The sequence below is a fragment of the Diorhabda carinulata genome, chromosome 6, assembly GCF_026250575.1.
Source record: "Diorhabda carinulata isolate Delta chromosome 6, icDioCari1.1, whole genome shotgun sequence".
Lineage (NCBI taxonomy): Eukaryota > Metazoa > Arthropoda > Insecta > Coleoptera > Chrysomelidae > Diorhabda > Diorhabda carinulata.
In genome coordinates this window covers 10,453,501-10,470,077 of record NC_079465.1, presented here as the reverse complement: position 1 = coordinate 10,470,077, position 16,577 = coordinate 10,453,501, and the positions used below count along the sequence as shown (strand labels likewise).

Sequence of the window (16,577 nt, the reverse complement as noted above, 5' to 3'; positions counted from 1 at the left end):
TGTTCCTCCGGAACAGTGATATACGAGAATGGTCCTAGAAGTAACTGGCCTGACCTAGAGATGGCGGTAGTTGCTTGAAAAATACCACTAATTACAAAGTAGACTATCTATAGAGCACATGTTTTAAGTTTGAAGACGCCACGTTGTTTAGTATTTGTCTGGCCACCATCAATAGTGAACGTTTTCAGTGAAATTGTAAACATGTGAAAAATTGGTCATCGTTATTTGAAAGGCTTTAGCCCAACCAATATGAAAGCTGTACTAGATTATAGGTATCGAACTTATTGTACATCACTGGCATAAGTGTATGAAGCTTAAAGAAGATTATATTGAAAGATAAAAATATCTTTTTTCAAAAACTTCTGTGTTGGACCAGGTACTTCTGAGACCCTCTATGTCTAGTTTTTTGTACGTGCTTTTATATCTATGTATGTGTTGTGTATATGAACAAAAAATCCCTTTTCAAACCAATAAATAGTAGAACATAAAATTAAGTATATGATTGTATTTATTATACGTATTTCTTGATTCACTAGAATTCTATGTTAATGAAATGGTTAAGGTGAGTGCATCCTGTATGTTACAAGTTTCTATTTCAATGTCAAACAAATTATGGTGACTCATAACAACGTTATTACTTATATTTATCAATTACAGCAGGAGTGTTTACAGTTCGTCCTAAAAGTCAGATTCTATGTTTTTTTCTCGAAACAAGTTCACGGTTTTGTCTACGAAAATAACGAATTTTGTGTCTACTACTTTGTGTCACATTTCATTATTCGAATGTTATTCAAAAAATAATAGGATATATTGCTAGAAGTTTCAACATTGTCTCAAATGAGATGGTGAATTTATATGATTGATTGGTCCCTTTGAAACGAAACAGTGTAAGCTAATTCTCATACTTTAATATCTGTTTATTATTTCAAATCCTCAGATGTTTAATAAGTTAGTTGGTGGTTTTAAAATTCTAATACAATTGTTTTTCCAATGTAATAGGAAGAGAGAGATGAGGGGTTACTTATGAGTCGATAGAAGAATTTTTATGTGCAATATGGTATTGTTTTATGAATGCTTTGATAAAAAAGAAATTTTTCACTGCAGGATCTGAATAGGAGTGATTTTTTAGTGTTAATTTTTCTTTGGGGCCGCGTTCGCTCAGTGCGTGTACCCCCACTATGTATCGCGGGTGGAATTTAATTGGGAATGGAAATGGAATGAGTCGCTGAAACATAGCGCTGTTAGAATATCATTTAGTATCCAGCTGATAAGCGAGTTTACCAGATTAGAATGAGACCGCAAAAAACCTGTAAAACCAGCACCATGGAATAATATTGAAAAACTATTCTGTACATTCTTTTGTATAACGATATCTGTGAAAAATATTGTTTATGCTTTTGAGATAATTATCCCTTTTTTATTCATAGGAAGAAACAATATGAAGAGACAGCATAAGCCTGCAGTTACTGACTTGATACAAACCAATGTCACAGAGACTTCGGTGAAGGACTTTTCAAAAGAAAATCAGCCAGACATGAAGAAGAAATCTGATTCTTGGTTCTTACGCTTCACAATTGTTATAGGTAATTTGAAACTTATAAGAATTTATATAATCTGGTCTTTACGCACACAACAGTACAACAATGCTTGAGGTGAACAGACAAAATGAAGAGCTGTTAACAAATTGCAATTGGAACACCTTTCAGTACAAATGACAGTTTCGCTCAAATGACTCACTCCACTTTTCATAGAGGAATTTTCCACTGATCAATTTTAAAAAAATAGCTGTAATGAATCAATTATTCGAAACTGCTGAAATTATTTGAAAAAGTTGTATATCAAGATTGTCCTATTTATTGTTTCCATGATTCGTATTTGCTCCTTTAAACTGCACTATGCTCTGTATTTGCTACAAAGGTTTGATCTTATTCAGTCTTCATTCCTGTTGATTTAACAATAATGGCATAATGGCATAATGATTTTTAAGCCAAGATTTTTTGCCTTCGGCTACCATTTCCACTTACAAAATATTTGTCCACAAATTTTTCAAGTATCCTAGTACGATTTCCATATTCTAAGAAGCAACAAATGGAACTAGCATCGAAACATAGGAGTGTCAGAGTTTTAGCCCGCTAAAGGTTTGGAAATCATTATCGTTGAGGCTAATTATGTCACTTTTGACAGGAGTGGAACGGCGAATAATAAGACTTACTATTGAGATAAAGTTGAAAGAATTAATTCAGAAGTGTATTTCAAAAGACACGAAAAGTTCAGGTCGAAACTGTTTGTGTGATTGGCGATATCTTCCCATGGTCGTTGTTCAACATACATTTATCCTTCTGGATATCCTATAGCGGACAAAATATATGAAAAAAGTGTATTTAATTTAATGCAGTTCATAAAGAAAAAGCATCTATAAATCAAGGAGTATTCATAATGTGCCTCAAAGAAGGGCATTTGAACGTTTTTGGTAAAATTTGGAATTATACGTATATTCTGATGGCTGGGAAACAACTACAGATGAATAAAAAAAGAGAGTTTTGAGAAATCTTCGGCAAACGCCCGATTCAGTATTTCATAATTGAATGCAGCATTTGAAAATAAAAATTACGAAAATGAGCCTGCTGGGTGCTGGTTGATTCAGCTATATAAAATGTTTGCAATTATAGTATAGTAACCATTATTTTATAGAGTAATGAGCAAGTAATTAAATTAAAACAATGGGTTTGTACTAATTGTACCCTTACTTTTCTCGTTATCTCTCTAATTATCGTTTCATTCCTCAAGCTAGCGAAATTATTTATTATTTTCAAGTATACCCAAGTTTTGTCTCACCATCTCTGCTTTCATTAGTATCATCATTCTTGCCGGTCTAAAGTTGCGTATGTAATTTTATTTTATATTTGTTATTTATAGATTGACAATATTTTAGTCATTAAACGATTACAGTCATTGATTATTCTTCTAATATATTATTTGCGAAAATATATGAATTTCCCTCGTATTTTGTGTGCTAAAAGTTCACAGAATTTATTTAGGGATGCTACACATCTATAATTATCGCTCACTTCATGCCATCTATTCAATAATCGAATATATTCCACTTCTCCTTATTCTTCTCATTATATGTTTCTTCTTTCTGTAACACCTATAGGTATTATGATGCATCATATTTCCTTTAACTGAATATCCTCAAATTTACCCAATAATTGAATGTAGCAAGGTAAATACCCTAATACTGTTAGCGGATCTATTTCCTGTTTATTGATAACGTCATATATTGACTGCTGTGAATAGTCATAACAATTAGTGCTTAAAATCTGTATGAATGTAAAATAAATTTGTGACAATAAAGCAACAAAAATTATTGTTCAATAATATATTTGAAACGATTATTCTCATTTTCAGGAATGCTAACGTGGATTGTTGGTGGAGCGAAAGTAGTATGGACATCCCCATCCTTAATCAAATTAGAATCAACTGATTTGGAAATCAATCCTTTAGGCAGACCTATAACAAGTTCAGAAGTTTCTCTGTTATTCGGGATACCAGGCATGGTGTCTTTACCGGGCTCGGTTATCTTTCCTAAATTGGCAGATATATTAGGAAGAAAAATATGTATTCTAGTTATAGGTTTTATCATGTTGATTAGTCTTTTAGGACTCGCTTTTAGTAACACCATAGTACTAATCATTTTGTTCTCAACAATATGTTCTATATCTTTCGTTGGAACATTGGGAGTTTTCCCGATGTATCTCACAGAAATATGTGAAGATCATAACAGAGCTAAATATGGTTGTATATTATCTCTCTGTATTCCTCTTGGACAATTGTATGCTTATGTACTCGGCCCACTATTACTCATTAGAGATTACACGTTAGTCATAGCTGCACCTTTATTGCCATTCATATTATTCTTCTTCTATGTACCTGAAAGCCCTGTTTATCTGTTGAGTAAAGGAAGAGATGAAGAGTGTAGATTAGCTCTTGAAAAATTGCGAAACAACAAAGCTAAAAGTGAGTTGGAAGTTGATTATCGTCATATGAGTCAGAGCCTAGCTCCAACGGGAGAAAGTAAACCTTTCAAGGTTTTGAAAGTATTTACCACCAAAGAAGGTAGATGTGGATTATTTTTAAGCTCGTTAGGAATGGCTGTACAGACTTTTGGAGGAGGGGCCACTTTGTTACCATTGTTGGCTCCTATTTATGAAAATGCAGATTCAAATCTATCTGGAGATGCAATTGCTATTATAGCTGAAGCTGTTTCTATCCTAAGCCTTATACTAACTGTTTTTATTATTGAAAGGGTCGGAAGAAGACCCTTATTAATCATATCGGCCATTGGGTGTGGTATACCTTTAATTTTTATGGGATTATTTTTCTACTTCCAGCATGTTGGATCACATTTGACTCAACAGTTTCATTGGGTTCCTCTAACAAGCATTTTAGTATATTTTTTCATGTATTTCCTTGGACTAGGCTCTATTCCATTCACAATGGTCAGTTTATTTTTTAATATTGAGCTAAGATCAACGGGAACTGCAATTGTAATAACATTTAGTTGTTTGTTATTAACTATTTTCCAATCTTCATTTCCTCTTCTTGCCGAAGCTGCTGGAACCCATTGGTGCATGTGGTGTTTTTCTATTCTCACTTTTATTGGTGCTGTTCTCATGTATATGTTTCTACCTGAAACAACAGGAAAAAGTGTTGAAGAAATTCAGAAAATGTTATTGGAATGTTAGCATTATTGATCTATTGTGCATAAATGTATTTGTTTATAGCCATACAAACATTCATTTGAACTTGTTTTATTTTGACAACGTACCTATTGATTGACCTTAGTTAGTAGTTCATATCCAACGTGAAAAACGTTTTACGCTTTAAGCTAAATATTATACCGAGTTTCGAAATGCGACTACTATGAAGTAGGAATATGGATTCTTTTGTTTAGTGTTCAGTAGATGATATATAGCATGTTCATGTTGAAAAGATAGAATATGATTTATCTCAACTTGTTGTGAATCTAGCTGACTACATAAGTGAAGCCGATTCTGTGGCGGAATTGGCTAAAAATAATTTTTGATGTAACCTTACTGTCATTGAATATGAACCCAACACATAGCCACCCGAAAAAAGTAATCAACTCCCTGCCAGTAACACAATAGGGGCATTAGCAGGTAATCTTATTATTGATCGACGAATTTAATTAGAATTAGAATAGAATTTTGTAAAAAAGTGAGTATGGTTAGGATAGGTTATGTAACTACGATATGTTAAGCGAGCAATATACAGGGTCGATCTATAATTTCAAAAGGTATTATACAACACTGATGTTTCATTGCCAAAGAGGCATCGTTCCATTTGTGAGGTTATGTGTACGTAATATTATAGGCATTATAGGTATTAGTAGCTATATGCGAGCTTTATCTTTAGCTGAATTTAGACATCGAATTAGCGAAATAAAGACAAAAGAGATCAATAGAATAAAATCGTTGGATGATGGTAGGGAAAAGCTTACAATAAGTTGGGTATTACAAATCATAAGATCACAACAACATAAATAAGAAATTTCAACTACCCCAAATCACATCTATGAACTTAGAAAGTCCAAATGGAATCTGATGACTTCCATCGTTTTATTGCTGAGGCTGATAATAACATGTACTTGGCAATGGAAACAGGTAGTCAATTATATATGGATTTCCACGCTATATACATATTCATCTACATTAGGTTGTTCTCATTATCGGTTATGCTGGTGCTTGTCGAAGACAAGAGCTCACTAAGATGTCTATAAACGATTTTGAAATAAAAACTGATGGTATCTATACTTAAAACGAAAAATTATATGTCAAGACTATTTGCAATTACAAAGCAGTTCTAGAATGGGATTATAAGAGAATCTATTAATCTTATACCTATTATCCTAGCACATGAAGGGTTAATATTAACTTATCGTCGTGGCTATTGCATTAATAGTCCAATTGGCATAAATACCATGCCACGTTCATATGCTCATTATCTGAAATTGCCAAATTCTGGTCACTATTTTCGTATTAAGTAGCTCAAATAGAAAAAAACGCGCTATTACTAGCATTTTTTCCGTCCGTCCGTATGTCCGACAATAAACGTGAATTGACTTCATTTGATGTCAACTCATGGCGTTTGAGTCCATTTTCCATTCCAGAAACTAACTATTATGAAAATTGTCAAGGGATATTGAGGACAAAATTATCAAATACATTAAATACTGATATCTTTCTTATTTCATTTCTAATGAAAAAAATCTTTTATAAATTAAGTTTTTTTTTAATATTTCCTTATTGCTAACGGTAAAAAAATCGCCGAGAATATGACGACTTTCTTACATGTTTTTGTTTGACTCTTGAAAGTGAAAGGTCGTCATTGCAAACATTATAACTTCGAATTTTGCGTATCTGTATTCAGTACGATACCCGTTTGCTTTTAGTACTGACTATGTTGTAGATGCAGAATAGTACATATTTTATACATCTCTATGACATTGTGTTGAATTTAGTAATTTTATTGTCAAAATTAGTTCATTGAATTGAATTAAATTGTAACATTTTTCTAAGCAAGCCAAGCTGCAATCTGGGCTTTCCTCTTGGGTTATTGGGAAGTGTTTTAGGAGTCTGAATGTGGTATGAACACAACATACCTCATACATACAACATACCACACCCATAACAATAGCAGATCCTAGTTTAGGTTTCAAGAGAATATCTGATAATAATTTTTCATGATGTTTTGCACTCATTTCCTCATGATAATCGCAATTTTTTTTTTAAAAACAATTGCCTTTAAACCTCCTTGAACGAATTCTGAGTTACTACTGATGTGGGTGCTAAAAATGTGTTTTCCTTTCTTAGATGGAGATTTTGAGCCTGTTGAAATAACATCTACAAAAGGCTGATGTTCTCTTTTTTACATAGGGTCCTGGAAAATTTTGTCGTGGAATGGACCGAAATAAATGGAGAACAATAATGTGGGCTAAGCTTTTACAATATTAAAAGAGCTCATTCTGAATGGCTATGATTCTAAATAGATTATAAGCCTTGTATATATGCTCCTTGTCTATATTCCTTTTCCTTCATAACGTTGGTAGTCTAATGGACATGGAACCAAAAAAGTTACTTGCTGATATCCCGCGAAGTACTTGTAATACCCATCTTATTGTAAGCTTTTCCCTTCCATTATCCAACGATTTTCTTCTATTGAGCTCTTTTGTCTGTATTTCGCTAATTCGATGTCCAAATTCAGCAGAAGATAAAGCTCATATATAGCTACTAATACCTATAATGCATAATATTACGTACAGATTAACATCTGTTGTGATATTGAAGAAGTAAAAGGTTATTGAAAGTATTCTTAGAATATTCCATCCAGTGTTTATGAAGAATCAAAGAGGGATAATCTCCTCAGTTTAAAGCTGATTAGGTTCACTCTGGCTAATTTTCGGAGTTCAATTCCAAATATAACGGTATTTAAAGACGAAAATGAAATGCATCGATACTTAAGATCGAGTTAAACACTATATATAATACGTCTTAATTTCAAAGTCATCCACTAACATAACACACAGAGCTCAAACAAGTAGGTACATTTTCATAGTATAGCGTCTTTATATACCAAAAAGTACTATAGTGATCGACTTCTTCTTCCCGTCATTAAAATAAAAAATCTCTAGTTCCATTGCTGCTCAGTGAACAGAAAACGAAATACTGGAGTATACCATATGTTTAACATGGTAAAAGGAAAAATGTGCTCTTCCATCTTCAATTATCGCTATGACTATCGACCCGAAATGGATTTCGAATCAATTGATCACCCGCAATTTTTTTGAGCCTAAAGTTTGATTTGCAAAAAAACGATCTTTATTAGGCGATGATGAGTAACACACAGCAAATATTACTTCGAATTCTCTTCTACCAGAGTTTTTTCTCTATTCTCCTGTCATGTCTTTAAATTTTAGATAAAATGCTCCTTATATTTTTCTCTAATACACTTTTGGATACTTAAGTAGTAGACAACATTAGATATTTTTCCTTTAAACTACTTCAACGTACTTATGAAAGAAGACGAATATCAAAATGAGGAGCAATAAGTGAAGTTCTCCCTGCCTTTTAGGTTACCCAATTAACCAATATCTAAATACATTTACACTCTACTTATCTCTACTCAAATGTTAACGCAATATGAGATACGATTTGAATTTTTATAATCATTCTGTACACTACAAATAAAATTTCAACCATTTTTCAAATTTTAATATTTATTCAATGATTTCTAAATATTTTTATGAAACTTTAATTCTTTAATATTACTTGTAAAAATAGGTTTCTATGCTTTTCATGCTCGTCATCTTATTTAGTTAGTGATAAAGGTTTGTACAATCATTTTATAAACATTTATTGTTTTAAATTACAATAAGAGCCGAGGAACAATGGAGAATTCTGATTTCAAAACAATCAAATATGTGCCTCCAATATCAAAAGATGAAAAGTCACAACAATTTATACCCGAAAACGATGATGTATGCGAAACATGGTATTTGCGATATACAGTATTAACAGGTAATACAATTTCATTTATCTCTCTCCATTTTAATTTCCTTGGTATCTACATCTTCATTTTCATTGTCAAGCAAAACATTTCTGCTGAACACACTCTTTACACTACCACAACTGGTAGGGAATCCTTCTGTATGTGGAGACAAATAGTTCGTCATAAAAACACGCTTCAGACAGTGTAATTTTAAGTGTTGGTGTAGTGGTAATGTGAACTGTATTTCAGTATAATCACCACTATTTACTCCAGAAAATCCAGCTTTGTAAAAAAAATTTCATTATCCGATGCTCACCAATGTAAATAAGCCAGATTGAAGAAATGATGATATAGTTAATAGATGGAAACATATTGGGTAACAATTTTCTTTCGTTTTTACTTTACTGACTTCTATTCTCGTTGCCAAGTATTAATTGAATTACTACATAGTTGCTTAACAACTCTTGACGTCAACTTCTGTCTCCATGCCAAATGTGAAATTCAATTACTAGACATAAACATAAATTCTCAAAATATAATACTTACCTAGTATACGCCCTTCACAAGACAATTCTCCCGTTCCATTTCACGGAATTGTGAAGGGTCCTCTACGGAATGCAGACTTGTGTTGTTTTCCTTACAGTGAATGATTTATTTGGAAAAACATATAGTTGTAACTACGACCCAATCAATTGTTTAAAAATTTCCCATTTAATGACGGAGGAAAGAAAATATAATCACAACAAAGTTTTTATATAACCAAATTCTAGGAGTGTATTATACACGTGAAAATAATGTAAAAAACTCATATGTTTTTATCCGATTTTTCTGCTTCGTCTACGAAGAGCGTTTGCTGCTCTTCCAATTGATTCATTCCATTTCTTCTTTCTGCAGTATTCTCAATTCGTCCACTATTATTTTGTAGACTTCATTTCTCATCCAGTCCCATAAACAAAAATCTAGTGGTGTGAGGTCTGGAGATCCTGCAGGCCACTTAATGGGACCTCCACGACTAATCCAACGTTTTGGAAAACGTTCGTCCAAATTTGCTTGACCTGACGAGCGACATGTGCAGGAGCTCCATCGTGCTGATAGGAACATCGTCTAGTAGGCCTTGTAACTCATTTTGTAAAAAATTTAGGTAGTTGTCTCCCGTGAGACGATTCTCTAAAATGAAAGGGCCAATTAAATAACTGTCAACTATACCACACGTTTACAGAAAACCGATGTTGAAAATTGCTTTCGACTGTTGCGTGGGGATTTTCGTCCGACTATACATGATAGTTACGAGTATTATTGATGTCATCACGGGTAAATGTAGGTTCATCCGTAAAGACCATATTCGATACAACACAATGACTATTATTTATCCACCGACAAAACTCCATATGGTAAGCGTAATCCTCTGGTTGTAGGTGCTGTACTCTCTGTACGTGATAAGGATATAAGACTTGTTCGTGGAGTGTGTTTATCACCCTTATTTGTGGAATTCCTAATTGAGTGGCAATTCTCCGTGAGCTAGTAGTTGAACCTTATTCTATTAGATGCAGAATATTTTTTACTTCTACCAAACCTTGTCGAGTAGCGCGTTCAGATGATATGTTAGCCCTGGGAAGCTTTAAACGTTTAGTTACTGTTCACTGTACACTGACAGTTCATCAAAACGTCAGAATTATCAAATGCCTTTGAGCTTCGAACATGGCATACTTTGATAATGTTGAAATTCAGATATAAGTGGAAACCTAGATGAACATTTTTAATTACTCCATGACTTGATAACAAATGAAAATCGTATAAGAACAAACAGTTTTTTATATTATTTTCACGTGTATAATACACTCCTAGAGTTTGGTGCGCTCCTCTCGACTCATCCTGTATATATTTTTAGGAAATTCTGGATATGTTTTCTATGAATCATAGTATAGTTTCTCCCTTCAACAATATTACTTCTAATTACATCAAAAAATCGAATGAGAAAATTGAAATTTTCATTTGCTAAAAATTCAAATAACATACCCAATACTCATCACCTATTTGGATTTTATTAATAGGGAAATTGGGGAATAACGTTCTGTCTATGTTTCAGGAAATGTTTATAGTTAGGCACTTCATACTTAAATTGAAACTATCAGAGATCGATGATAATTAGATTAGGCAATAGTTACTAGGCAAAATGCTAAACTTACCTAAGTGTTTGAGCCTGACATGCAAGAGTGGGCGGTAACCGATGACGTGCTCATCAGTTTTTTCCTTTTTCATCCACCAGTGTCATTTCGGATCGTTTTTGATGTCTAAAATACGGAGATGGCATCTCAGATGTCAGTTTCTGGTTGAAAACCAGTCACCAGTCGCAAATCTTTGATGAAGAAGTTGATTGGCAAAACAGAAATCCCATATATGTGTCTAAGCTTGTCTCACATCAGTTATTTACATCCATCTCCGCAGAGCAAATTATCAGAGATAGGATATCTATACTGTTGGCTACACCAATCTGGTGAGCGAATTCTTCTATACCAGAGCGAGCTGAACCTTGTAGAGATCACTCACCAGTTCGTGTGGGACTTCATTAGTTTCTGCACAATCTTACTGTCTGAGCAGATAAAAATTATTGTGTTTTTATTACTTAGTGAATGGTAGTATGTTCACCAGAAGAAAAACGGCATGTTTATTCATAAGAAATTGGGATGAAACTTTAAGAAATTTCCTACACTATAAAACCACGTACATGGAAAAATATGCGTGCATTGAATAAAAAAATTTTCTGACTAAATAATCAAACCTCATTTAGTCTATCCAAATGGCATATATTCACGTTATCAATTCATTATATATAGTGCACTGAAAGATAGTATGAAATTGCACAGAAAGATATGTTTTATGTCGTTGTATGGAAAAAAGACTATTAAAATGGTATGAGTTAAACGAATATGTCAGAAATACATCCCATTCATTATGTAAGTTAGTGTTTGTTCATTATACGGTTGATGTCAGAAAAGCCCTGTCCGATGCCAAAACCGCATTGGCAAGTTTAACGCCATCTGTTATGAAGAACTTATTTTTTTTTTCTTCCTTAAACTCCAAGGAAGCCAGCAGTGAGGCGAGATCCTGCATCTGGTTCACACAGAGAAAAAAAATCAATGAGTATACTTCCCCAATTAAATAACGTGAAAACTTAGTTTTGTTCCTAATAAACCACTGCTATTATTGACTTCCAGGCTGATACTTTCATTTTCCACTCTCTTTTCTGTCTTTTGCTATATCATTCATTATCGTATTGCTTTTCCCTTTCTTCTTCCTTCTTTTGGTATGAGATCTATCCAAATTTTCCTGCGACTTCCTTCTATTTTATCCTTTTTGCTTCAGTGACGTTTCTTATTAGGCTTTATAATGATCTTCATGTATTCTGAACAAAAGAACTAGGTTCACGGATTAAACCGCGTTGAAAATTTGGAATTTCTTGACGTTTCGGCTTCCACTTTGGAGTCATAATCAAGAAAAGCGTGAAAGAAGGGTAACAACTCTACGCAACGAATTACCTCTTCTTTTGGTTGGTTCCAAGGCCTCAATCTGACCGCTTCTTGGAATTTCAAAGAGGAAATTAAAAGCTGAAACAAAAAAATTTAAAATGATTAGAATATAAACAAAAATAATTTGATTACCATTAAGAACACTGTTTACACTAATACAATCACTGCTGGTCTTGAGGTAACTGGTGAACTAGCCTGGACTTTGTTTCATAATGGACTTATTAGCGGGTTTTGGGTTTTTGGCGCGCGTAGGAAGTATATTATCGGCGGAATGGGTAATAAATGTGTGGAGATCAGCTTTTCTGGGTGTTTTAGAGAAGATGTTATTGTTGGCCAAAATGGTATTGGAGCGAAAGACTGAAGAAGGTGTTTCCAGGTTGCCGAAAATCTCTGGCTATCGTCCCTTGTGTTCAGACTATTTGAACGTTTCTCTATTTTGATAGCTTCTCGAATAATTTTGGACTTGAAGAAGCGAAGTGAGGCAATAGTTTTGATTCTATTGAAATCGATCGTGTGGTCCGGTCTGGACACGATATTGGGCAAGGGTGGAGAAAATATCGGAATTAGTGACATATAATAAGTTTTCCTTCGTTCTGATGGATATACGTCGATATGCTGGCCAATATAGGAAAGATATTTTCTCCACCATTGCACAACAACGAGTCCATACTGGACACACAATCGATTTAAAATAGAACCAAAACTATCACCTTACTTCGCTCCCTGATTATTCGAGAGGTTATCGAAACGTCCAAAATGTCTGAATACCACTCCAGTACCACTTTGACCAACAATAACATCTGCTCTGAAACCCACCGAGAAGCCAATCTCCACACATTTATCACTCCTCTCTCCAATAATATACTTCATTCCCGTGCCAAAAACCTAAAACCCGCCAATAGGTCACCATAATTACAAGGTCGAGGCGGCTAGCTCACTAGTTACCTCAAGACCAGCAGAGATTGTGTTTCTGTCAACAGTGTTCTCGATAGTAAACAAATAATTTTTGTTTTCTATTCTAATCATTTCATAGTTTTTTGTTTCAGCTTTTAATTTCCGCGGTGAAATTCAAAGGAGTAGGAGCAGATTAAGGCCTGATAAATATAATTTTTTCTCTTGAGTATTGTTATTCTATTGACTTGTATAATGTTATTCATTACAGGTTTATTTTTAATCATATTCGGAGGAACGACTATAGGATGGTTTTCGCCAGCTCTCATCAAACTGCATTCCAATAACACCGAGGAAAATCCAATTGGACGACCGATAACAACTTTCGAAACGTCTCAATTATTAGGCATATCTGGAATGGTATCCTTGATTGGCGCTCTGCTTTTACCAAAATTAGCAGATTATATTGGACGAAAAAATGTATTGTTTATTACCGGAATAACTATGCTAATGAGTATAGTAGGAGTGGCTTTTGGAAAATCTATCATCATAATTGTCACGTTCGAATCTTGTGTGAATATTGGATTCATGGCCGTATTAGCAGTTATGCCCATGTATTTAGCGGAAATATGCGACAATAATAACCGAGCTAAATACGGATGTCTCATGCCAGTTTGTTTGCCAGTGGGACAATTGTATACTTTCTTCATCGGATCAATTTTTAGTTATAAAATGTTTACACTTCTAACAGCAGTACCATTAGTAGTTTTTTTATTACTTTTTGGATTAGCGCCAGAGACTCCTGTTTACCATTTGACCAAAAAGAGAGATAACGAATGTAGAATGACTCTAAAGAAATTGCGAAGTAACAAATCTGATGAACAGTTAGAGAAAGATTTCAATCATATTCGAGAGTCTGTAGAAGAAGCAAAAAAAAATAAGCAGAATAACTTCTTAAAATTATTTAAACGTAAAGAAGGTAGAATCGGTTTAATGCTCAGTTTACTGCCCATCATCATACAATTCTTTTCTGGTGTACCTGTTATAATGCCTTTGTTAGCTCCTTTATTCCAAGGTTCGGGATCCAGTGTATCAGGCCATACGATTTCTATTGCTGTTGGAGCCGTTAAGATAGCCATTTTCACGGTTCCATTTTTCTTAGTAGAGAGAACTGGAAGAAAACCTCTTCTTATAATATCTGCTATAGGCGCCGGAATATCTGTAGCCGTTTTGGGATACTATTTTTATTTGAAAAGCGTGAACTCTCCCTTGATAACACAGTTGCACTGGGTACCCCTAGTTTTTGTAATTTTGTTTGTTGGTACATATGCTATAGGTCTTGGTCCAATACCAATAAGTATTATGAGTGAATTATTTCTCTCCGATCTTAGATCAACGGCTAACGCTTTAACGACAATTATCACTAATACTGTTCTCACAATCTATATATCTGCTTTTCCCTTTTTGCTTGAAATACTTGGTATCCATTGGTGTATGTGGATATTTAGTGGAACCTGCTTCATTGGAGCCATAATGATTCATGTGATATTACCAGAAACCAGAGGAAAGAGTGTATTGGAAATTCAAGAGATTTTGAGAAATTATTGAAATAAATAAATAATAATAAAATTGGGATTTTTTATAAATGATTATTGAAATCTGATATATCCTCCGTAGTTACATCATAAAATTTATCTTAAAAGTTTTTAAATTCAAATTTTGAAGAAGATATCAACAAATATCAATTGAATATATAGGTTGATTCAGTGATAGGCCTAAATATCATACGAAATAAGAAGATTTGAGCCAAAGTAAATAAAAGATCGCTATCTTCTGAAATACAAAGTGTTTTGAGTTCAAATATAAAACCTGTTTATGCTATGTTATCGTTGATTTTTATAATACTTGGTAGTAATGAACACACTGTTCACACTACCACTACACGCACAATTTGAGCTCGGCTCCCAAGAATAGCACGAAGATGTTCGACTCAATACAGAAAAGAATAGTTGATTTATAAGCAATTCAGAGCTAGCCAGAAGAAAAGTTTAACCGATATCACCACGGCAATTGCTCTTCCGAGCTGTCCAACATAATCCCACCTAAAGCAGTTTTTACAAGATCTACCCGGCAGGTAGAACTGGCTCATAAACATCGAGTTCCACTAAAGACGATCAGAACTTTAACTTATCAAAACTCATTCCTTTGAAGAAGTGCAAGCCTGTGGAATAAGCTACCAAGACACGTCTTTCCTGAACACTACAACCTACAGAAATTCTATATCAATATCCACAGACATCTCCACACAGCAGTTATTACTCGAATTACTCAATTGCAAGAGGGTTCACCCTCTTGTGCTTTTTACGTAAAAAATGCCGATGCGGTTTCACTAGTAACAGAAACATTTCAAACAGAATAAAAGAAGAATCAACAAGGAGATTATTCTACATACTTTCAGTTCGGTGAGTTGGAGAATATAGTAAACCCCCTTCAAGATAAGCATAATTTTTTCCCTTTCTAACTTCGCATGGTAGAGATTCACCTCCAAGAAAAGACAGCTACGTTATAAAATTAGGGATGGTTTCAGAATTGAGATATTATTTGCAGCAGTCGCAAAAGGGTCATTTCTATGACCGGAACTCTATAACATATGCTATGATGATATTCTCAGACTGGAGCTACCCGATGGATGCTACCTTTTGGCTATGCCGATGACATAGCTATTGGCATCTTGAACGGGAAGCAAAAGGCAAAGTTTGACAATATCTAAGCGATGAAAAAGAGGTTTCCATTGAGACGAAAGAATCTATGAAATATTAAGAATTTACATAATATATGGATATAATTTAATACATAAAAATTTGACCATTATTTTGATATAGTAGTCAGCACAACATAAAAATATAATAAGAATAACTTTGAGCAAATAATTTTTTTGTATCAAAATTGTAAAACATCTTATGTTCAATGTAGCCCCCATCAATTTCAAATAGTTTTTTTTTCCTTTTTTTTGCTTAAAAGTTCTCTTATTTTGATTAATATTTGTGGCAAATTAACTAATTAATTTGATTTGTTTGGATGACAATAATCTATTATCATTATCAATTCCTTGGAAGTACGCGAATATTGTCTACATAATGATGATAAAGGTATTTTCTATCATGAATCTCATATTAAGTGAAAATAATTATGTCTCATCTAAAAGTTTTGTGTATGAAAATCGCATATGTGAGTGATCGTTCAAGAAAGAAACATTAAAATTCGTAAATCTTAGCTCGAGATCAATATTATTATGGTAAAATATGATAATCTGTACTTTTTTAGAACGATCTCTAACGTTTCATTCACGACTTATTCTGTGTAAACTACAAAAGCAGAATTATCAAATGAGATAATTAATACGAAAAGCCAGAAATACAAATTGCTTGAGAAAGACAAATAAGACAAAGATTGTCGCCTCATGTTAATAGCTACATACAATGGTTTTTCATTAAAAGGGTGTTAGAAACGCAGTCATTCTCAGAACGTGAAAAGTTCCTTTGGATTATGGAGTGTTTATACCTAAATGGGTAAAACGATTTAACTATTTTC

The 16,577-nt window shown here is 33.6% G+C and overlaps 1 protein-coding gene across 1 annotated transcript; it reads left to right on the top strand.

Annotated features, from left to right (window-relative positions):
• The first annotated feature begins 667 nt into the window (after positions 1-667).
• On the top strand, positions 668-14,632 carry LOC130895264 (facilitated trehalose transporter Tret1-like). The gene is made up of 6 exons (XM_057802487.1): positions 668-887; positions 1,428-1,583; positions 3,409-4,740; positions 5,404-5,531; positions 8,456-8,597; positions 13,258-14,632. The coding sequence occupies exons 2-6, from the start codon at positions 1,439-1,441 to the stop codon at positions 14,592-14,594; spliced, it is 3,084 nt and encodes a 1,027-aa protein (XP_057658470.1). The 5' UTR covers positions 668-887; positions 1,428-1,438; the 3' UTR covers positions 14,595-14,632.
• Positions 14,633-16,577: the final 1,945 nt, after the last annotated feature.